This window comes from Mchenga conophoros, linkage group LG3, assembly GCF_057382185.1.
Source record: "Mchenga conophoros isolate Kocher_MC1m ecotype Shallow Benthic linkage group LG3, M_conophoros_male_GT1.1, whole genome shotgun sequence".
In the NCBI taxonomy this organism is placed as follows: domain Eukaryota; kingdom Metazoa; phylum Chordata; class Actinopteri; order Cichliformes; family Cichlidae; genus Mchenga; species Mchenga conophoros.
Genome location: NC_140528.1, coordinates 12,365,851 through 12,389,978, shown reverse-complemented (window position 1 = coordinate 12,389,978; position 24,128 = coordinate 12,365,851). Strand labels below are relative to the sequence as shown.

The window sequence follows — 24,128 nt, the reverse complement described above, 5'->3', positions numbered from 1 at the left end:
TTGTTGATCAATTATTAAGTCATGTACTAACAGAGACTTGGAGGAGAGAGACCTAATGTTTAATAATCCACATTTCACTGTTTTACTCTTTGGTTCAGATGTGGATACTGTATTGTTCTTTCTTTGTAATTGTTTATGTTTAAGTTGTTTGTTGCTGGTTTTTAGTTTGTTTTTTGTCTTTTTGGGAGCTGACACAGTCTCTATGGAGATGGGTTTTTGGGGGGGTAGCAGGAGGAGAGAAGCTGCAGAGAGGCGTGTAAGACTGCAACTCTGCTTCCTGGTCCCAACTCTGGATAGTCATATTTTGGGGGGTTTAATAAATTTGTCCATATTTCTAGAAATGAGAGCTGCTCCATCCAAAGTGGGATGGATGCCGTCTCTCCAAACAAGACCAGGTTTCCTCCAGAAGGTTTGCCAATTATCTATGAAGCCCACATCGTTTCTGGGACACCGCTCAGGCAGCCAGCAATTTAAGGAGAACATGCGGCTAAACATGTCACTCCTGGTCTGATTGGGGAGGGGACCAGAGAAAACTACAGAGTCCGACATTGTTTTGGCAACGTTGCACACAGATTCAATATTGATTTTAGTGACCTCCAATTGGCGTAACCGGGTGTCATTACTGCCGACGTGAATTATGATTTTACTGAAATATATATAAAGCATATAAACAGTTACAAACACAGCATCATATTGCTGTGTTTGTTGCAATATGATGCAACAAACACAGCAGCTACTGATCCAAAATACTCAAAGCTTCATAGAACTGAAACCAACATTTATTTTTAGCTCCATTCTGTCATGGTCCTGGGTCGGTGACCCAGCGCTTTTAGTTATCATTTTCTAGTTTATGATGATGATTATTATTGTTTGAGTTCTGTGTGTTATATTTGGTCTGCCTTTGAGTCTGTGTCTCTGTCTATGGTGTCACCCCATCTGTTTGTGAATCTGTCTGTTTAGTTCAATGTCTTGTCTGGTTCCATGTGTCTGAGTTTCCTGTTTTATTGTGAAGGTCCGCGTCGTATGTGAGTGTGATCAGTTTACGTTTCCCCTGTCCCGTCAGCCCAGATTCCTCCCAGCTGTGTTGCCCTCCTGTCTCTCATCCCCTGATTACTGGTGTGTGTATTTAAGCCCTGTGTGTTCTCCTGCCTGTTGCCGGTTCGTCTGTGTTCCTCCGTGTCAGTCTGTTACCCTGTGTTCCACGGTGTCCTGTTCCTCGTCTGCGTCTCTCTGCTATTCATCATCCGTTGTCATATGCTCCCAGGTCTGTTATTTTAGTTCTCCCAGTTTAGGTGTCTTTAGTTGTTTGTTATGCCCCACTGTTTGTTTGCCACTACACCTCTGTAAATAAAACCACCGGTATCTCATCCACTGCCTGCATCTTGGGTCTTCCTTCTATATCCACACGGCTCGCCTCGGCAGCCGTGACAGTACGAACCGGCCACTATGGACCCAGCAGCATTCAACCCGCCCAAGGAGCTCCGGGAGGACATTGTTTACTCCGTGGACAAATTAATCAACGCGTGGCTGGAGCACGAGGGGAGAGAATTTCGCCAAGCCGTGGCTAATCGGCTACAGCGCTTGGTTTCTGGTCTCCCCTGGCTGCTCAGCTCACTTCACCCGTTCGCACAGAATTTCATTCTGAATGGACTCCGTCTTCACCCCCCGGCTGCTACCACCCACCCTGCAGCTCATGCTTCACTGCCCAGTCCAACAGAGGATGTTCTGCCCGGCCCGTCAACCCAGCCTTCGAGGGGGAAACGGCGCTGACGCTGCCGACGCTCCTCGCCACAGTCGGACCTGGGGATTTCCGAGCAGCCAGCTGTGGTGAGTGGACAGGACAGTATTGTTGGTCTGAACTGTGGGACCGTTTACTCAGGGGTGATGTTCTGTACGGCACTGGACAAAAACTGTTTATCGCCAGAAGCTCAGTTAGCCGCCCGGCCAGAAGCTCAGTTAGCCGCCCGGCCAGAAGCTCAGTTAGCCGCCCGGCCAGAAGCTCAGTTAGCCGCCCGGCCAGAAGCCCAGTCGCCACCTCCGCCACATTCAGCCTCACAATCCATAGCTCAATTACAGTCACAGCCAGACTTATTACAAACCCTGTTACAATCCATGGCCCAGTCAGTAGCCCGGTTAGCAGAAGAATCATTAGCTTTATCCTCAGTTCAGCAGTCACCAGCCCTGCATCCTGTGTCAGTTGCTCCACTACCTTTTCAGCCATCACCTTCACCTACTCCTCCTGTACAGCAAGCCATGTCAGTCCAACCCATAACGGACAGTTCAACAACTCCGTACTCTAAGCAGAGAGACAAACCCAAGAACAATGTCAACATTCCTCAAAGGCTGGCCAGTTCTGAGACTGAGATGCACTCCAGGGCCTCCCCAGAGGCTGGGTTTCAGCCCCCATTAGACTCTGGACCCCTGGAGTTTAAGAAGCCAGCTGAGGACTGCACAGAGCTGTCGCTGCCTGAGCAGGGTCAATGCTCTGCACAGCTGCAGGCCGCTATGTGTTTGCCAGAGGCCCGTGTGCCTGCTGGTCCTGTTCTGTCCCTGCCAGAGGCCCGTGTGCCTGCTGGTCCTGTTCTGTCCCTGCCAGAGGCCCGTGTGCCTGCTGGTCCTGTTGCGTTCCTGCCAGAGGCCCGTGTGCCTGCTGGTCCTGTTGCGTTCCTGCCAGAGGCCCGTGTGCCTGCTGGTTCTGTTGTGTTCCTGCCAGAGGTCTCCGCACCTGCTGGTTCTGTTCTGTGTGTGCCAGGGGCTCCAGTGCCCACTGGTTCTGAGACTGTTTTTGCTGGGGGGGCCCGAGGAGCCCGTTCAGCCATCTGCCTCGTCAGCTGGGGGGCCCGAGGAGCCCGTCCAGCCTCCTTTCTCGTCAGCTGGGGGGCCCGAGGAGCCCATCCAGCCACCAGCTGCTCCACCAGCAGCCTCATCCACGCTTGCAGCAGCAGTTTCATCCATGCCGCCACCTGCTGCAGCGCCTCCGTCTGCATCCTCCACGCCGTTGCCTGGCCCGGCCTCTGCTGCATCCTCCACGCCGTCACCTGGTCCGGATTCAGCATCCTCAGCGTCGCCTGGTCCAGCGCATGCTTCGGCTTCATCCGCTTCACCTGGTCCAGCCACTGCTTCATCCTCGCCTGGTCCAGCCTCCGTGTCTTCATCCTCGCCTGGTCCAGCCTCCGTGTCTTCATCCTCGCCTGGTCCAGCCTCCGTGTCTGCATCCCCGTCGTCTGGTCCAGCCTCTGCATCCCCGTCGTCTGGTCCAGCCTCTGCATCCTCGTCGTCTGGTCCAGCCTCCGCTTCAGCGTCCGCCTCGTCTGGTCCAGCCTCCGCTTCAGCTTCCGCCTCGTCTGGTCCAGCCTCCGCTTCACCTGGGGCTGCAGGGGCCACGCAGCCTTCAGGTCCCCTACTACCACCTCCACATCGTCGGTCATCTGCCTGGCCGCCTGTTGGGCATCTCCGCCACCGTGGACGCCCTCCTGAACGCCGCCACTGCCTTCCACGTGGCCGGCCTCCGGACTTGTTTCCACGCCGCTGTTGCCGTCCGCACGGTCGGCCCCCAGAACTGTTTCCACGCCGCTGTTGCCGTCCGCACGGTCGGCCCCCAGAACTGTTTCCACGCCGCTGCCTACTGCGTGGCCGGCATCGGGACCGGCCCCGCTGCCGTTCGCATGGTCGGCCTCCTGAACTTGACCATCTGGGCCTTTTGGACTCTGTCCCTCCGTCCTGGGCCCCCTCCGCCCTCCCTGGTCGGGTGCTTTTCTTTTTTGGTTTTGGTCCGTTTTTGTGTTTCTGCTGGGCTGTCTGGAGCCAGCCCTTGAGGGGGGGGTACTGTCATGGTCCTGGGTCGGTGACCCAGCGCTTTCAGTTATCATTTTCTAGTTTATGATGATGATTATTATTGTTTGAGTTCTGTGTGTTATATTTGGTCTGCCTTTGAGTCTGTGTCTCTGTCTATGGTGTCACCCCATCTGTTTGTGAATCTGTCTGTTTAGTTCAATGTCTTGTCTGGTTCCATGTATCTGAGTTTCCTGTTTTATTGTGAAGGTCCGTGTCGTATGTGAGTGTGATCAGTTTACGTTTCCCCTGTCCCGTCAGCCCAGATTCCTCCCAGCTGTGTTGCCCTCCTGTCTCTCATCCCCTGATTACTGGTGTGTGTATTTAAGCCCTGTGTGTTCTCCTGCCTGTTGCCGGTTCGTCTGTGTTCCTCCGTGTCAGTCTGTGTAACTCTGTGTCAGTCTGTTACCCTGTGTTCCACGGTGTCCTGTTCCTCGTCTGCGTCTCTCTGCTATTCATCATCCGTTGTCATATGCTCCCAGGTCTGTTATTTTAGTTCTCCCAGTTTAGGTGTCTTTAGTTGTTTGTTATGCCCCACTGTTTGTTTGCCACTACACCTCTGTAAATAAAACCACCGGTATCTCATCCACTGCCTGCATCTTGGGTCCTCCTTCTATATCCACACGGCTCGCCTCGGCAGCCGTGACACATTCTGCTGCTGATACAGACTTTAGGTTTCTGAACATTAAACTTGTTGCTGCCTTTCATAGTGTGTAACTTGAAGGCCCTGAGTACTTTCTCCCACACTGGAAACACTGGGATGATCACATTATTTGAACATTACCTAATAAGACTGATTCAGCACAGACAGTTATGTTAAACTTTCCTAGCAGTCCTTCACAAACAGGGAACAGTCTGTCTATTCTCTCCATCTGTCAGCTTCTGCTGGCTCTTCCTCCTCCTCTTCCTCACACTTTTAATATCCTCAGAGACTCTCTTTCAACCTATCAGAAAGCCGTTAAAGAGGCCAAGTCCTCCTACATATCAAACCTGGTTAGCAGTAGTGTCCATAAACCTCAGACTCTGTTTCGTGTTTTAAATTCCATTGTAAATCCTTACACATCCACCAGCCTCACACCTTCTGCCACCCTCTGTAATGACTTTCTAAAGTTCTTTGTAAACAAGATTTCCTCCCTGCAGTCTGTCATTCCATCTTCACCTTCCAATCCCTGTGTTTTGTCTTTGTGCCATTCTGCCTTTAATCAGTTCGAACCAATCTCTCTCTCTCAGCTGCATGAAATAGTCTGCAAGGTTAAGACTACCAACTGTTCCACTGATGCTATCCCCTCTCGGCTTCTGAAGCAGGTTCTGGACTCAGTCGGACCTTTCCTTCTGGTCCTGATCAATGCCTGCCTCAGTTCTGGTTGTTTTCCAACACCCTTCAAGCACGCTGTTGTTCAACCTCTCCTTAAAAAGCCTAATCTAGATCCATCCCTACTCTCTAACTATAGGCCCATTTCCAACCTCCCTTTTCTGTCTAAAGTACTGGAACGAGCCGCCCTCACGCAGCTCCAGCTATTTCTTGACAATAACAATCTCTATGAGAAGTTCCAGTCTGGTTTTAGAGCTCGGCATAGCACAGAAACCGCCCTTCTGAGAGTTTTTAATGATTTGCTTTTAACTGTTGACTCTGGTTGTGCTGCTGTCTTAGTAACCCTGGACCTGACAGCAGCCTTCGACACTGTTGATCACAACATACTGCTATCCCGCCTTCAACATTGTGTCGGTTTAAAGGGCACTGTCTTAAAGTTTTTCCAGTCCTATTTGAATAATAGGAGTTTTTCTGTTCACCTTGGTGAACTGTCATCTCCCAGAGCTCCTTTAACCTGTGGCGTACCTCAGGGGTCCATACTAGGCCCCCTGTTGTTTATTCTGTACTTGCTCCCTCTGGGCGATGTGCTCCGTAAACATAATGTGTCCTTCCACATCTTTGCCGATGATATTCAGATCTACCTCCCTCTGAGGTTGAACTGCAATGTTTCTTTGCAGCCGCTACTCTCCTGCTTGTCTGACATTAAGACTTGGATGACTCTTAACTTCTTACACCTTAATGAAAGCAAAACTGAAGTCATTGTGTTTGGGCTTCCTAAAGATCCCAACTTCTCTCTTGACTTTTTGGGACCCCTAACCTCCGATTGCACTTCTTCCATTAAGAGTCTTGGTGTTATTTTTGACAATGCTTTTAAACTTGATAAACAAATCAGCTCTGTAGTTAAGGGATCTTTTTATCATTTGCGGATTTTAGCCAAAGTCAAGTCTTACCTTTGCAGGAACGATCTAGAAAGAGTGGTCCATGCTTTTATTACTTCACGGCTAGACTACTGCAATTCCCTCTATGCTGGCCTAAATCGTTCCTGTCTACATCGCCTTCAACTGGTGCAGAACGCTGCCGCTCGCCTGTTGACCGGTTCAAAAAAAAGAGAACACATCGCTCCGGTTCTCTGCTCTCTCCACTGGCTCCCAGTTGCCTTTAGGATTGATTTTAAAATCTTATTGCTGGCTTTTAAGGTTTTAAATGGCACTGCACCTTCTTACCTGTCAGAACTCCTTAGTACTTATCGCCCCAGGAGATCTTTGAGGTCAGCCGACCTGATGCTTTTAGATGTTCCCAGGTATAAATTAAAGACAAAGGGAGAGAGGGCGTTTGCTGTGGCTGCACCCAGACTGTGGAACAGTTTACCTCCTCACGTCAGACTCTCCAAAAGCCTAGAAACTTTTAAAACCGCTCTTAAAACTCACCTCTTTTCATTGGCTTTTAGAAAGGTTTAATTTATTTGTTTTATATATTTTTATTTTATTTTTTATCAGCGAGGTGTTATTACGAAATTGTGTTCTATTATATTTTTATCTGTATTTACTGTACAGCACTTTGGTCAGCCTTGGTTGTTTTTAAATGTGCTCTATAAATAAACTTGACTTGACTTGACTTGACACACTGCTGAGTTTGTCCTGGTGGATCATCAGGGCTGCAAAGCCTCACAGATGATGTGCAGCAGTGGCTCCCTCAGTATAAATATACGCCAACTATTGAACGGCGTATATTTTAAAGGCTTTAAAACCAAGTTAACGCTGAAAGTACAAACATCACTAATGTCACATAACTCTGCCGACAAGGCATAGCTATGGCTATGAAATGCTCTTTGTGTATCACTTCTTCATTATGAAAGATGTCATTAATGCACTAGTAATGTCTCATCTGGAGTATTGTTCAATCATTTGGTCAGCAGCTAATAAGACTGATCTTAACAGACTTCAGTTAGTCCAGAATAAGGCGTCCAGATTAGTGTGAAGATGTTCATACTATACTAATATTGATAAAATGCATAATAACCTTTCTTGGCTTCCTGTACAGGCTAAAATATTCTATGGCTCACTTGTAGTTCTAAAGAAAGCAATTCTGTTAAACACACCACATTTATTCTGCTCAGCTGCAGTATCCAGATGAAATACATCATCATATTACACAGTTTTCAACAAGCTGCAATTTAGTAAATGCTCGAGTTAAAAGTAACGTTTTGTAAAACTGTTACATTTAGAGCAACTTTTAAGTGGAATAAGTTGCCTTAAAAAATTAGAGAATTATTCAAAACTTCAATGAACACTTAAAAGCCGATTTACAGAGCTTTTAGTTGTTGTAAATATTGTAAGACACGATTTGTTTTTGAAATTTGTGTAATGTGCCTCAATGTTATTGATATTATTATTATTATTATTGATTGCTTATATTTGAACAATTGTGAAACCTCACTGTGGATGTAAGAGTGAAATTATGTGGATATCTTGAATCCACTTTATTGTGTAATATTTTATGTGAGTATTTGACGGAAGACAAGCAACATCTGTTGTGGAAGCTAACGGGGTTCCTTTAGAATAAACAAACATAGGATTTATTATCACTGAATAATTCTGTATAAATCTATACAAATTATAGAAATATGTAATAGGAAACAACAAAATAATCTAAATTGTGCATGTGCGTGTGTGTGTGTGTGTGTGTGTGTGTGTGTGTGTGTGCATGATTTTAGTGTTTGAACAGTCATGAATCTTTATCTTTAACAGCAGGTTGGATGTAATGTGTTAGAACTACCAGCAGGTGGGGATAAGAGACCTTTAAGGTGTTTGGTGCCACGCTCCACCTTCAGGTTTAAAACTATTGTTAATGGAGTTTGAAGGTTGAGTTTGTTCCACGACTGCATTTCACTCACTGCCTCTATTTGTATCTCTGTCACTGCAGGACCAACATGGAGCCAGAAGTCAGCGCTCTCAGGAGGCCGACAAACCTCACAGAAGAAAGGGAGAGAAAAAACACACCTGTGACGAGTGTGGGAAGGGTTTTACTGAGAAGGCTAAACTAAAACAGCATCAGGTCATCCACACTGGAGAGAGACCGTTCAGCTGTGACTTGTGTGGAAAGTCTTTTTCCAGGAAGGGTTACCTAAAACAACACCAACTCATCCACAGTGGAGTTAAAGCGTACAGCTGTGATCAGTGTGGGATGGAGTTTACTCTGAAGGCTTCACTAAAACAGCATCAGGTCATCCACACTGGAGAGAGACCGTTCAGCTGTCACTTGTGTGGAAAGTCTTTTTCCTCGAAGGGTTCCCTAAAACAACACCAACTCATCCACAGTGGAGTTAAAGCGTACAGCTGTGATCAGTGTGGCAGAGCTTTTACTCAAAGTAGCCACTTACAGAGTCATCTAGTTACCCACTCTGGAATTAAGCCATACAGCTGTGACGAGTGTGGGAAGGGTTTTACTCTGAAGGCTAAACTAAAACAGCATAAGGTCATCCACACTGGAGAGAGACCGTTCAGCTGTCACTTGTGTGGAAAGTCTTTTTCCTTGAAGGGTTCCCTAAAAAAACACCAACTCATCCACAGTGGAGTTAAAGCGTACAGCTGTGATCAGTGTGGCAGAGCTTTTACTCAAAGTAGCCACTTACAGAGTCATCTAGTTACCCACTCTGGAATTATGCCATACAGCTGTGACGAGTGTGGGATGGAGTTTACTCTGAAGGCTTCACTAAAACAGCATCAGGTCATCCACACTGGAGAGAGACCATTCAGCTGTGACTTGTGTGGAAAGTCTTTTTCCTGGAAGGGTTCCCTAAAACAACACCAACTCATCCACAGTGGAGTTAAAGCGTACAGCTGTGATCAATGTGGCAGAGCTTTTACTCACAGTAGCCACTTACAGAGTCATCTAGTTACCCACTCTGGAATTAAGGCATACAGCTGTGACATCTGTGGAAAAACTTTCAGCCGGAGAGGGAGCCGAAATGAACACCTACGCATTCACACCAGACATGATGTGTACTGCTGTGAACAGTGTGGCAAATACTTTACAACAGACGCAGACTTACAACGACACATGTTTACCCACACTGAGGAGAGACCTTATCGATGTGACCTGTGTGAGAAGACTTTTAAAGCTCCACATGACCTGAGACGACACCAACAGATCCACACCAGAAAGAGACTCTACAAGTGCAGCTACTGTGAGGTATGTATTTATATTGTTATCTTGTCATTTTAGCCTGACTGTTTGGAACAACTCTGCTCATTAAACTGTGTTAGCATGTTAGCAATTCTACTGCATGGTAAAGCAGCTCTGAGTGATTATTCAGATTTTCCTTTCAGTTATGATTTTAGTATTACTGTAGTATTATGGTGGTAGTATTGTAGTTATTGCAGCCCAGTAAACTGAGTGTGTTAACTGAAACAGTCAAATGTAGTTGGACGTCTGCAGAGATGCTCTTTATTTCAGGTGACGTTCAGGATACAAATGTTGAAGGACTGACTTACACTGTCTTTGTGTCTTTGTTTAGAAGCAGAGCGACACAGATGGATCCAGTTCTCAACCCTGTCATCACTGTGGTGGTGGGAAAGACTTTCATTGTGACCTCTGTGGAAAAACTTTCAGTCAGCAAAAGACCCTAAAACTACATCAACGTAGACACACTGGAGACAAACTGAAATACTGCAAAGAATGTGGGAGAAGCTTCACCACATCACATCACTTAAAACAACATGAACTGATTCACAGTGGGGTTAAAAAGCACCTCTGTGATCAGTGTGGGTCATCCTTCACCACTGAAGGTGAGCTTAAATCACACAAACGAGTCCACACAGGAGAGAAACCACACAAGTGCAGACACTGTGACAGAAGCTTCTCACGTTCAAGTACTCGTAACAGGCATGAACGTGCACACATGGAAGGAAACTACAGCTGTGACCAGTGTGACAAGGGCTTCAGGAATCTCAGTTCATACTCTGCACACAAACGATCCCACGTTACTAATAAACTGTTTCACTGTTACCAATGTGCCCAAACATTCACCTCATTGTCTGCTCTGTGCAAACATCAGCGCGATCACTCAGGGCTGAAATCACTCCCATCACTGGATCACAGTGAATCTGAAGACACAGAAAGATCCTCTGGTTTCTGTGTCAGACTCAAAAAGCTTGAGATCAGGCTCCACAGAGTTCAGATAGAATCTCCTGTAAAAATCTGATGAGGCAGCTGTGAATCAAACTCTTCCCCTAGTTCCATTTTAAGCTTTCAAAACTGTCCTACTGTAGTGTTCATGTCAAGTGGTTAGCTTTCTTTTCATCAGTTGGTTGAAAACTCTGTTTCCTATTATAAAGTTTTTGTTTTAATGTATTTTGATCCACATAAATGTTTTCTTGTTCAGGTTCTTTATGTTATTGAATCTTGCAAATGTTAAATAAAAAAATCAAATGTTAAATAAAGAAAGATTTTAATGACAAAGATTTGAGCCATGATGTCATTTCCTGTTTTTCAGAGTAAAAACTGAAGTGACAAATGGAAACATGTTTACAGTAACAGTTCGATGAACTGTTTTCAGTGTGTTACAAAATTAATATATTATTAGTGCTTATTTAGAATAGAATAGAATTAGAATTAGAATAGAATTCAACTTTATTGTCATTGCACAGGTACAGGGCAACGAAATGCAGTTTGCATCCATCCAGAAGTGCTTTAGTGATATAGATATATTACAATATATATTAGCAATAGTATAGATATGTAAGTATATTACAGAAATGGGTCTATTATGGTATGTTATAATGTACACGGTATGAAGTATGTTGTGAATATTCTATAACTATAAGTATGTACAGGCTGTAGTGAGTACAAGCTATGTACAGGCTATGAACAGGATATAAATATGAAAAACTATACAGAATATGAAATAAATAACTTTACAGAATCTGAGATATACAGCTATACAGAAATGGGAACTATGCAAGTTGTAAACAGTTGTAGGATTAAAGATTATCGAATGTACAGAATGATTATTTACACAGAGCTATACAGTAGTGCAGTTAAGATAAGTGAGGGTGTAGATAGTTTCTACAGAGGCTATATAAAGTGCTAGTGGATGTGAGTGGTGGTTCAGTCCATGTTATTATTGTGTGTTTGAGGGTACAGTTGTCCATTGTGGGGATGTGTATGTTCAGTCCATGAGTTTAACGTGGGTCAGATGTCAGGAGGCAGAGTTCAGGAGTCTGACAGCTGTGGGGAAGAAGCTGTTCCGGTACCTGGTGGTCTTAGTCCGGAGGCTCCTGTGGCGCCTCCCAGAGGGCAGGAGGGTGAAGAGTCCATGTGATGGGTGACTGGGGTCTTTGATGATTTTCCCAGCCCTTTTCAGACACCGCTTCCTGTAGATGTCTTTTATGGCAGGAAGTGGTGCTCCGGCGATGCGCTGGGCAGTTTTCACGACCCTCTGCAACGCCTTCCGGTCCGAGGCAGAGCAGTTCCCGTACCAGCAGTTCCCGTACCAATGAAAAACTTGCTGCTATGTTTAGCAACCTAAATGATAAAAAAGTGCAAATAATTTGTGGTGATTTTAATATAGATTAGCTAAACCCAAATGGACATCAGAAAACAACAGATTTCACACACCAGTGTGTGAATGTGTGTGTGAATGGGTGGATGACTGGATATGTAAAGCGCTTTGGGGTCCTTAGGGACTAGTAAAAGCGCTATATAAATACAGGCCATTTACCATTTACCATAAATACAATGTATAGTCACTCCCTTTTCCCTGTAATTATAAAACCAAGTAGAATAACAATTGATACAGCTACATTGATAGATAATATTTTCACAAATAAAATTGACCATGAAATAGTAGGTGGACTTCTTATAACTGATATAAGCGATCATCTTCCTGTTTTTGCAATTTTTCAAAATTATTTTGGGATTAAAACTAAACAAAAGAATCAAATATTTGATATGATACGACATAGAACAACAAGAGCCATTGCTGCCCTCCAGGTGGACTTAAAGGAACACAGTTGGAATGAGGTTTTTGCACATGAAGATTCAAATAGTGCATATGATGCATTCTTATCAACTGTAATTTCACTATATGAAAAACATTGTCCTTTAATGAAGATCACTAGAAAGCATCACAGATCAAATAAGCCATGGATCACAAAGGGGATAGAAGATGCATGTAAAAAGAAAAATAATCTATATAAGAGATTTATAAAACAGAGGACAAAAGACGCTGAAATAAAGTACAAGTTATATAAAAATAGATTAGTAAATATTATAAGAACAAGTAAGAAAGAATATTACCACAAATTATTGGAGCAAAGTAGAAGTAACACACAAGAAACATGGAGGATATTAAACAGTATAATCAAAAAGGGCTCAAAAAATAAGAATTATCCAGATTATTTAAAAAAAGATAAAGATATTGTGCTTGATAAAACTAAAGACATTGCAAATGAATTTAATGATTTCTTTGTAAATGTTGGCTTTAATTTAGCAAAAGAAATTCCAGAGTCAAGAAATAATAACGACCTAAATAAACATATTACTCAGAATGTGTCCTCCATGTTTATTGGTGCTGTAACTCAGAGAAATAATTAACATTGTGAAGACATTTAAAAATAAAAAGTCCACTGACTGTTTTGGCATTGACATGATATTAGTTAAAAGTATTATAGAATATCTAGTGCAACCTTTCGCATACATTTGTAATCTGTCCTTTCAAACTGGTGTGTTTCCCTCACAAATGAAAATAGCAAAAGTTATTCCAATCCATAAAAACGGAGAGAGATGTCAGTTTACCAATTACAGGCCAATATCACTACTCCCACAGTTCTCAAAAATTTTAGAAAAGTTATTTGTTAATAGACTTGATAAATATATTGAGAGGCATAATCTCCTAAGTGATAACCAATATGGCTTTAGAGTGAAAAGGTCCACTTCGATGGCAGTGATGGAACTTGTTGAAGGGATATCTAATGCAATAGATAATAAGGAATATACTGTTGTTGTTTTCATAGACTTAAAAAAGGCGTTTGATACAATTGATTATTCTATATTAATGAATAAACTAGAGAGATATGGCATAAGAGGGTTAGCATACAAGTGGATGAAAAGTTACCTGGATGAAAGATATCAATATGTCGAATTCAATAATGTAAAATCTAAGCAGTTGAAGGTAACTTTTGGTGTTCCTCAGGGCTCTGTGCTGGGCCCTAAATTATTTATATTATATATAAATGACATATGTAGCATTTCCAAACTGTTAAAATGTGTATTGTTTGCTGATGATACCACTCTGTACTGCTCAGGTAAAAACCTAGAACAGCTTCTGACTACAGCGGAAAAGGAGTTAAATATATTAAAAAACTGGTTTGATGTAAATAAGTTATCATTAAATATAAAGAAAACAAAATTGATTATTTTTGGCACTAGACAAATGAAAAATGTATCTAAAATAAGGGTTAATGGAATTGAAATTGAAAGAGTGTACGAAAATAAATTTCTTGGAGTGATAATTGATGATAAGCTGAGTTGGAAGTCTCATATAAACCATGTGAAAACAAAAATGTCAAAAACCATTGCTATTCTCTATAAAACAAAGCATGTCCTGAACAAAAAATCATTATACACACTTTATTGTTCTCTGTTGCTTCCATATATGACTTACTGTCTGGAGATATGGGGTAATGCATATAAAACGAACACTCTTCCTATTTTCAAGTTACAAAAAAGAGCTATAAGAATTATAAACCTTAAAATCAAACTATATAGAACCAACTAACATTTTGTTTATTAATCTGAATACCCTGAAATTTTATGATTTAGTTGAATATAAAATGGCACAGATAATGTATAAAGCACAAAATAACTTGCTTTGCCCCAGTACTCAGAAGCTGTTCAAAGTCAGAGAGAGTCAATATGACTTAAGGGGAACAGATTTCTTTAAAACAAACAAGATAAGGACAAATATAAAGCAGAGATGTGTTTCTGTTAGAGGAGTTAACCTGTGGAATAGTTATGACAGTGATTTAAAAAGGTGTAGTTCATTTTCCTTGTTTAAAAACATGTTTAAAAATAGAGTATTAGAAAAATATATAAATCAAGAATGAAAAGAGCAAAAGAAAAAAAAACCCTCTTGATTCTTTTGATTTGATGTAGTTACTTAACCAAGGTGGAAAGTTTTTTGTTTGTTTGTTTGTTTGTTTGTTTCAGCAGGTCTGCAGTCGTGGGTGAAGAGGGAGTAGAGGAAAGGGCTCATCACACAGCCTTGTGGTACACCGGTGTTCATTGTGATGGTAGATGAGCAGTGGTTATCCAGCCGGACATGTTGGGGGCGATTGGTCAGGAAGTCCAGTAACCATTTGCAGATGAGGGAACTGATGCCCAGCTCTGTCAGTTTCCTGATGAGTTGTGAGGGGTGGATTGTATTGAATGCTGAACTTAAGTCTATAAACAGCATTCTGGCGTAGGTGTTGTTGTTGTCCAGGTGTGAGAGGACAGAGTGCAGTGCGATGGAGACTGCATCCTCTGTGCTCCTGTTCTGGCGGTATGCGAATTGGTGGGGGTCCAGGGTGGGGGGGAGACAGGATTTGAAGTGTGCTAGGACCAGCTGCTCTAAGCACTTAGTGATGATGGGGGTGAGTGCTACTGGGCGGTAGTCATTGAGGCAAGATGGGTTGGAGTTTTTGGGTATCGGGACGATGGAGGTGGATTTGAAGCAGGCCGGTACCACAGCGTGGGCCAAGGACAGATTGAATATGTCTGTGAGCACTCCTGCAAGCTCCCCAGAACACGCTCTGAGAACACGCCCGGGGATGCCATCAGGACCTGCAGCCTTGTGGACATTGATCCTGCTCAGCACCGCTCCTACATCGGTGGGGGAGAGAGTCAGAGGTTGGTGGTCTGGCGTCATGCATTAAGTGAATATTGTCACTTGTTTAAACAGGTACATGGAGTTGTTTGCAGTGAAAGTTATTTTTGAACACAGTCAATATTCCTTCTCCTCTACCTGACATCCTTGGAGCATTAAGAAATGAGCCGTCAGAGGGTAACAGTCCAGAAATAATGCTAGACTCTCCAACTCTCATCTGTGTCTCAGTCACAAAAAGCAGATCCAATCCATTGGAGGAAAAATAATTTATAATGAAGCTTTATTTGCTAAGGACCACGCATTTGTTAGAGCCACCTTCATTGGAGCTGGAGCCTGGGTAGAAGTTGTCGGTGAAGCCAAAGTTAATGGGAGCAAATTCAAAAAGTTTATTCCATGACTCCCACAATGCAAAAAACAGTGAGCAGGGTTATGGACACCTAAGCCCACAACAGTAACCAGACAGGAGATAACAGGATCCAGGAGACGCCTTGGGATGTGGCGGAAGGGACCATAACCAGCTGGAGCGGCCGCTGAAGAAAAGATAAGTCAAGCTTTAAACTTCACCAGCCGACCGGCACGTTTACCCCGGTGTCTGTGGCGGTGTGTCGGAGCAGGTGGTGGCACTTTATGTAGCAAGTAATCAGGAACATCAGCCAGGAGCAGAGGATACCCTGTTTGTTTCTTCTGATTAGAGCTCTGAAAGCCGATGGCAAAAAACTGAAGATCCAAAGGGTTTTGGTGTTCCCCAGTTTTGAGTTGATTTCAGTGACAAGAATCATCAGAAACAGAACAAACAGTAAGAAAATTGACAGAGGTAAACAGCAAGCACACACACTGGGCGATCGTGGCTCAAGAGTTGGGAGTTCGCCTTGTAATCGGAAGGTATCCGGTTCGAGCCCCGGCTTGGACAGTCTCGGTCGTTGTGTCCTTGGGCAAGACACTTCACCCGTTGCCTACTGGTGGTGGTCAGAGGGCCCGGTGGCGCCAGTGTCCGGCAGCCTCGCCTCTGTCAGTGCGCCCCAGGGTGGCTGTGGCTACAATGTAGCTTGCCATCACCAGTGTGTGAATGGGTGGATGACTGGATATGTAAAGCGCTTTGGGGTCCTTAGGGACTAGTAAAGCGCTATATAATTACAGGCCATTTTACAGGCCATTTAGTTTAATTATGTAAATTACAATTAAGTAATCTGATCATCTACAAACTGAAATAATCTCAACATAAGCTGACGGAAGAAGAAGAAATTGAGGAAGAAGTTCAGGCCGTGTACTGAAAACATCTTTTTTCTTGTTATCATAAGACATTTGGTGTGACGACTTCTACAACTCAGTTTTTGGTTTTGCTGAAGTAAAGTTTACACTCTGAGGAGTCACAGTGTTGATATTGGACACAAAGAGAAAAGTTCCTGTAATGTAAAATGTAAAAGTTAAAACTAGAATTTTAAAATGGAACCTAAATCTGATTGGTAGCCAGTGCACCGACTTTAAAACAGGGGTCATATGAGCTCCCTTGTTCGAGCGGGTCAGTAGCCTTGCTGTCAGTTTTGAACAACCTGTAGACGAGCTAGCCCTTTCTTGTTTAGACAAGTAAACAGGCTGTTGCAGTAGTCAAGTCTTGTAGAGACAAAAGCATGTATTATCATCTCGAGTTCACTTGTTGACGCAATGGATCTAAGTTTAGAAATGTTCCTCAAGTGAAAAAAGCCGGTTCTTACTGTCTGATTTAAATGTCCCTCTAAAGAAAAAGCTTCATCGAAAATAACACCCAGGTTTCTAAGGTTATGTTTCTGTGAGGAACCTCAGTCACCCAGTCGCCGTTTAATATCAGGCACTGTCTGGTGCAATCATCAAAGTTTCTGCCGGGTTTATCTGTAAACAATTATTGTTCAACCATTGTTTAATGTTGGTTAAACAGTCAATCAGATTGGAGAGCTTATGAGCTTCAGCAGGCTTAAAAGAATAATATAGCTGAATATTGTCAGCAAAGAAATGATAAGATACTTCAGGAAACTGCTGTATTATCTGGCTTAAAGGAAAATTGTATATTAAAAACAGAATAGGTCCCAGCATAGAGCCCTGAGGAACTCCACACAACAACTCTGTAGATTCCGACGTGATCTGGTTTGCAGACACACTAAAACTCCTTTCAGATATATCAAAAGAAAACCAGTGAACAGAGCAGACATCCCAACCAGGTCTCTCAGTCTGTTTATCAGGATGGTATGGTTGACTGTATCAAAGGCTGAGGTAAGGTCTAACAAGACTAGGACTGTGTATTCTCCGGAGTTTGCTGACATCATAATATCATTAGTAACTTTCAGTAGTGCTGTCTCAGTGGAATGCAATTTACAGAACCCAGACTGAAAACGCTCATTGAAGTTATAGTTCTCCAAGTATGCTGTGAGGTGGAAAGCTACTGCCTTCTCAAGGAGTTTTGACATAAATGGGAGTTTGGAGATTACATTTTAAAGTAGTGTTGGATCCAGGTTGGGTTTTTTGAGTCTTGGTTCCACAATGGCATATTTAAAAAAGCTGGGGAACACCCCAGTCTGAAGAGAAACATTAAAAAGGTTCCCAACCCAAGGACCAATGGTGTCAAAAGCATTGATGAAGAGCTTAGTGGGGACAATGTCTTAGGGGCTTGTAGGTGGCTTCATTTTGTCCACCAGGGCTGCTATTTCAATATATATTTTGCAGTTGTAAACGTTGACCAGGAGTACAAAGGGAGTGCCTGACTCGGAGAACAAGAAAGCTTTGGGGAGATTTCAGCATTGATTTCTTTAATCATGTCAACAAAAAATCAGAGGAGTTTACTACTATCTACTTTAGAGTGTACATCTAAAGGTACCACATCTGGGGAGACAATATCACAAATTTTGTCAAAAAGAAACTTGGGATTTCTCTTGTTTTTTGATATGAGTCTAGAAAAATATTTGATCTAACAGTTTTCATTTGTCATTTAAGGAGTTTGCTTTTCTTCCATAGTCGTCCCGTTTTGCAGCATATTCTCCTTAAGTTTAAGATAGACTCTTTTATCCAAGGGCATGTCTTTTGTAAAGCCGAGCTTGTTTTAATAGCTGTACACAGCTTTTACAGCTTTGATATTCTTTGACACTAGATATCAGGTGAAGGGATTAAATGTAAAGGTTTCTATGTCCCATTTACACTAACCAGTATTTGAGATTGTCAGACTCAAATGTCAAGGAAGGTGGTGGGAAGCAGACTACGCAGACATTTCAGGTTTCCAAAGGTGAGCAATTTATTTACAGTGAACTTAATTTAATGTGAAACTTCCCCCAAATCAACTGTATTAACAAAACTCAACAGAACATGGCTCTGGTGACACAGCTCACCTCTCCACTGTCTTGAATCTGGTAGAGTAGTGATGGCTCGCTTGAAGCTGACGCTCCGGTGCGTGTGTCAAAAAAATGAACACACTGGGAGTGAGGAGGTTCTGTTGTGTGGGAGTATTTTGAGTAGATTTTGGTCAATTGGGTGGGTTTTCCAGCTTTGTGTTCTGGCTGTTTGCTTTTGTTTTGTGCGTGTTTATTTTATTTGGAAAGGGGAAAAACTTAAAATGTCAAAAATCTGTTTTTCATAATATAAATATCATTAAATATCTTTAGAAAGACTTCCATTTGACTCGTAACATTTAATGTTATAAAAAGATATATTTTATTTTTAAAATAATCTTAAAATGGTAGTCTACAAAATGTGCAGCAATTTAATGTATTTATTCTCTTTAGCTGATAGTTTGTGGGGCCCAGGTAGACTGTATAACTGCATCTCTATCAGTTTCTCTGCACTCCAGCCTCTTCTGTGCCATGTGAAGGGACTTTTCTTAAGGCAGGAGAAATTATTCAATTCAATTCAATTTTATTTATATAGCGCCAAATCACAACAAAAGTCGCCTCAAGGCGCTTCATAGATACAGAGAAAAACCCAACAATCATATGACCCCCTATGAGCAAGCACTTTGGCGACAGTGGGAAGGAAAAACTCCCTTTTAACAGGAAGAAACCTCCGGCAGAACCAGGCTCAGGGAGGGGCGGCCATCTGCTGCGACCGGTTGGGCTGAGAGAAGGAAGACAGGATAAAGACATGCTGTGGAAGAGAGACAGAGGTTAATAACAGATATGATTCAATGCAGAGAGGTCTATTAATACATAGTGAGTGAGAAAGGTGACTGGAAAGGAAAAACTCAATGCATCATGGGAATCCCCCGGCAGCCTACATCTATTGCAGCATAACTAAGGGAGGGTGCAGGGTCACCTGGTCCAGCCCTAACTATATGCTTTAGCAAAAAGGAAAGTTTGAAGCCTAATCTTGAAAGTAGAGATAGTGTCTGTCTCCTGAATCCAAACTGGAAGCTGGTTCCACAGAAGAGGGGCCTGAAAACTGAAGGCTCTGCCTCCCATTCTACTTTTAAATACTCTAGGAACAACAAGTAGGCCTGCAGTGTGAGAGCGAAGTGCTCTAATAGGGTGATTTGTAGAGCTGGGCGATATGAGATTTTTTCATATCACGATATGTTTTTTTCATTTCAGGCGATAACGATATCTATCACGATATAAGCCAAATAACTATATTTGTAAGATTTAAATGTGCCGTTGCTCACAAGTAAAATGTGAAATAATCAGCAGCTTGTTTTTATTTAAATATTTATTTCCCATAATAAGTTCAACAGGGTAGATGTACTTAAGGAACATGAGACTTTTTCAGATAAATAAAGGCAAATATTGCAAACTACACAAAAGGCAGCCGCTAAAGCGTTTAAGTTTCAAAATAGAACAAAGGAAACAGACTAAATTGTCAATTCCACTTAGAAACAAAATATTAATTCTAAAAATAAATCTTAGTTTGTTTTACAGAAGAACAGACAAAACTGACTAACTTTTGTCAATATCAAATAAACTGAGAACTAAAAGGAAATTCTCAATCTCTCCTTGTTGTATAGCTGAGCTTTTCAAACAGTTTTAACAGTTACTTTAGTCTGACAAAAGCCGAATGATGAATTAGCATTTCCAGTCAGAGACTGAGGCTACGTCCACATGTACACGGGTATTTTTGAAAACGGAGATTTTCCGTTTTCGTTTTCAAAAATAATCCCGTCCACACATAAAGGCAGGAATGAAGGAAAACGCTGCTATGAACATGCCAAAGCAGCAGGTGGAGCTAGATTCCTAACCGTGCAGAAATGTTGGCCAATCAGAAGTCTAGAAGCCTCGGTGGGAAAAAGTAAACAAAGCTGCGGCATTTAAGAGGACAAGAGCGGCGAGGTCTATCGCGATAGCTTAATTTCTCTATCGAGTAAAAGTTATATCGCGATACATATCATTATCGTTCTATCGCCCAGCTCTAGTGATATGGTACTACAAGGTCATTAAGATAAGATGGGGCCTGATTATTTAAGACCTTGTATGTGAGGAGCAGGATTTTGAATTCTGGATTTAACAGGAAGCCAAAACAGGAGAAATCTGCTCTCTCTTTCTAGTCCCTGTCAGGACTCTTGCTGCAGCATTTTGGATCAGCTGAAGGCTTTTCAGGGAGTTTTTAGGACATCCTGATAATAATGAATTACAGTAGTCCAGCCTGGAAGTAATAAATGCATGAACTAGTTTTTCAGCGTCACTCTGAGACAGGATATTTCTAACTTTAGAGATGTTGCACAAATGGAAGAACGCAGTCTTACATATTTGTTTAATATGTGCGTTGAAGGACATGTCCTGGTCAAAAATGACTCCAAGGTTCCTCACAGCGTTACTGGAGGCCAAGGTAATGCCATCCAGAGTAAGAATCTGGTTAGATACCATATTTCTAAGATTTTCAGGGCCGAGTACAATAACCTCAGTTTTATCTGAATTAAGAAGCAGAAAGTTAGCGGCCATCCATGTCTTTATGTCTTTAAGACATTCCTGCAGTTTAACTCATTGGTGTGTGTTATCTGGCTTCATGGACAGATAGAGCTGGGTGTCATCTGCATAGCAGTGTAAATGTATGCTATGTCTTCTAATGATACTGCCTAAGGGAAGCATGTATAATGTAAACAGAATTGGTCCTAGCACTGAACCATGTGGAACTCCATAATTAACCTCAGTGTGTGAAGAGGAATCTCCATTTACATGCACAAATTGGAGTCTATTAGATAGATATGATACAAACCACTGCAACGCAGTACCTGTAATACCTACAGCATGTTCTAATCGCTCTAATAGGATATTATGGTCGACAGTATCGAATGCTGCACTGAGGTCTAGCAGGACAAGCACAGAGATGAGTCCACTGTCAGAGGCCATAAGAAGATCATTTGTAACCTTCACTAAAGCTGTTTCTGTGCTGTGCTGAGCTCTGAAACCTGACTGAAACTCTTCAAATAAACCATTCCTCTGCAGATGATCTGTTAGCTGTTTGACAACTACTCTTTCAAGGATGTTTGATATTAGAGCTGGGCGATATATCGAGTTTTTAAAAAATATCGATATATTTTTATACGAGATATAAGATGTGACAATATCCTTTATATCGATATAGTCTATGTTACGTTATAATTATACTTGTGGAGCCGCAAGTTTGCCTTTCTTTCGTCCACTTTCGCCTTTACAACGTTACTCGGCCTCGCCACTCCTTCACTGAACACAACTCCCCCTCCTCCCCCATCGCTTCACCTGCAGGAAGCGACAAGATGGACACGGCAAATCTCCGTTAACGATACTGCGCATCGACCCGTGTGTGGGGCTGGACGTTGTCAACGTGTTAGCTAGCTAACCACGCTAACGCCATGCAGCCCAGAGGTGGTGCACGGACTAAAATCCTTTCATTTTCTCAAAAGTTGACAGCGCGCCTTATGTATGAATTCTGGTTGTGCTTGATGGCCGCGAACCGATTTTATGTGGAACACAGCGCTAAGCAATCTGTCAAAAAATGTTTTAGTACGACTTTGGTAAGCTACGGAGCTGCACCACTTGATGGATTGTCAGAGCATTACGGCTGAGCCTCGCGGAGTGATACGTACTGTGCTTCAACACAATATTACAATATTACCCTACTGTGTATAAGGTTCGCAGCCGAGTGTGAAGCAGCGGGAATGAGGATCAGCACCTCCAAATCTGAGGCCATGGTTCTCAGCCGGAAAAGGGTGGAGTGCCCACTCCGGGTCGGGGATGAGTTCCTTCCCCAAGTGGAGGAGTTCAAGTATCTCGGGGTCTTGTTCGCGAGTGATGGGAGAAGGGAGCTGGAGATCGACAGACGGATTGGGGCTGCGGCTGCAGTAATGCGGACGCTGCACCAGTCAGTCGTGGTGAAGAGGTAGCTGAGTGTAAAAGCGAAGCTCTCAATTTACCGGTCGATCTACCACCCACACATGCAGGGTCTTGGAGTAGGGGTATGTCACCAGGGTGCAGAGGAGGCTACCCCCCCCCCCCCTCTGTCCCCTTCCGGCTGCCTCTGCCTCAATTTTATCCCACAACTTAGACATTCACATTATTCACACTCTCATTACACATACATATAGGATCTTGGGGGTGGGCACAATCACGGAGTCCATATTACCATCAGGGTGTACACCTCACCCCTGGCGTCGTTGCCCACCTCTCAATTTTAAATACACTTAGACATTGAGGGCTATCAGGAGGGACTATGCGCTTACCTGCTGCTCTCTGGCAGGTAGCTCCATGCCCTCCTGAGTTTTAATTGCACCTTAGAACACACATGCATCAACACTACAATGAGCGGGTGGAGGGAGGTTTGGAGTCTTCTCCCATCCCCATTCTCTGCGGCCTGCTGGAGCGGGAGGGCTAGGAGGAGTTGGCCGTCCGACTGCGGTCTGGGGTGTGGGGCCTCCCTGCTGCTACGGAGTCGGGGCGGTCTGCCTCTCCCCACCGCAGGGAAAAGGGTAACACCACCTGGGTCTGGGTGCAGTTCCCCCCTCCAGGGGCAAGGGTACCTAGACCTGGTTCGTAGAGTACGCTTGGGGAGTGTGTACAGCGTCTCTTTATGTCCCAACCACATTGGTTGAGTGTGGAGTAAGTGCATATGAGAGCATGAGGGTGGGAATGGATGTTTGTGTCTGTGTGTTCCTGTATGTCTGTGTCTATATGTCAGGTTGGGTATCAGACACCACCTCTCTGGGGACACCTCAGGCCCTCCAAGGTTTGGAGGCCTATCTCCACCCACCACCACTTCCCCTGCCGGTGGCGGACTCCCTCAGGTGTCGGTGCGTTGGTGGTTCTTTGTGTCTGGGGGTGGGCGTCCAGGTACACACCGGCTCACTCCTTGGCGGCCGCTTATTGGGGCCTGGAACCTGGGGCTCGCTCGGACCACTTCGGAGGTGGGGTGCCCCCGGCCTCTCGGCCTGGGGCTCGGTCACTCAGGCACAGCTGGCTGCCGGCGGAGCTCACGGGCGCGTCACTGCAACTCCCCCTGGCTTCTGCTCCGCGGCTGCTGAGTGAACCCTCATCTGGGACTCTCCTCAGCTCTTGCTGGGACAGTGGCGCAGCTGCCCCTCTGTTGGTTTTCCATGGTCTCTTGTGTTCTGGGGGCCTCTGGATGTCTGGAGTTTTGATCTCCTCCATACCTGCTTCATACCCTGGAGGACGGGGCTGTGGCCCCCCCACACTCCCTAGCAGATCGTTACATGGAGAAACCTTTGGAATGCAAGCACGCTGATCCACACAGGTATGCACACGGGTGTTCACTGCTCGTAGACTTAAATTACACCTTTCTTGGCTACTACTTCGAAGCACATCTGTCCTGCGTGCTGCACAACAACATTGAATATTTAGTATTTACTGCTGTTTACACTTAGCTAGATTAATGCGATGGTGTTGTGTTTAGTATGTTGCTTTGTTTTTTTTGTTTTTTTGCTTGTTTTCTATTCTTCTCTCAACAGGTGATCCAGGAGATTCTTATTTTTTTTCTCCCCCCCTTTCTCACTGTCCCTCTCCCCTTCTGTTTTTCCTTTCCTTCCTCTTTCTTTCTTCCTTTCCTATCCCTCACTCATGTCTGTCCCATCTGTAACATCTGAAAATAAAATATAATAAATAATAAAAACAAAGATCGACCAAATGGACCAATATGGCAATGCCACGAAGATCCATTTGGCAAAGTAAATCCATTGGGTAT

At 43.6% G+C, this 24,128-nt stretch overlaps 3 protein-coding genes across 2 annotated transcripts in view; 2 read left to right on the top strand and 1 right to left on the bottom strand.

Moving 5' to 3' along the window:
* LOC146577283 (protein NLRC3-like) overlaps window positions 1-24,128 on the top strand; it is a 682,649-nt gene that overhangs the window by 548,956 nt on the left and 109,565 nt on the right. The gene's annotated exons all lie outside the window — the stretch shown is intronic.
* Window positions 1-24,128, bottom strand: part of LOC146577284 (protein NLRC3-like) — a 208,074-nt gene that overhangs the window by 116,469 nt on the left and 67,477 nt on the right.
* Window positions 4,762-10,562, top strand: LOC146577286 (uncharacterized). The gene is made up of 2 exons (XM_085252871.1): window positions 4,762-9,334; window positions 9,660-10,562. The coding sequence occupies exons 1-2, from the start codon at window positions 8,327-8,329 to the stop codon at window positions 10,344-10,346; spliced, it is 1,695 nt and encodes a 564-aa protein (XP_085108997.1). The 5' UTR covers window positions 4,762-8,326; the 3' UTR covers window positions 10,347-10,562.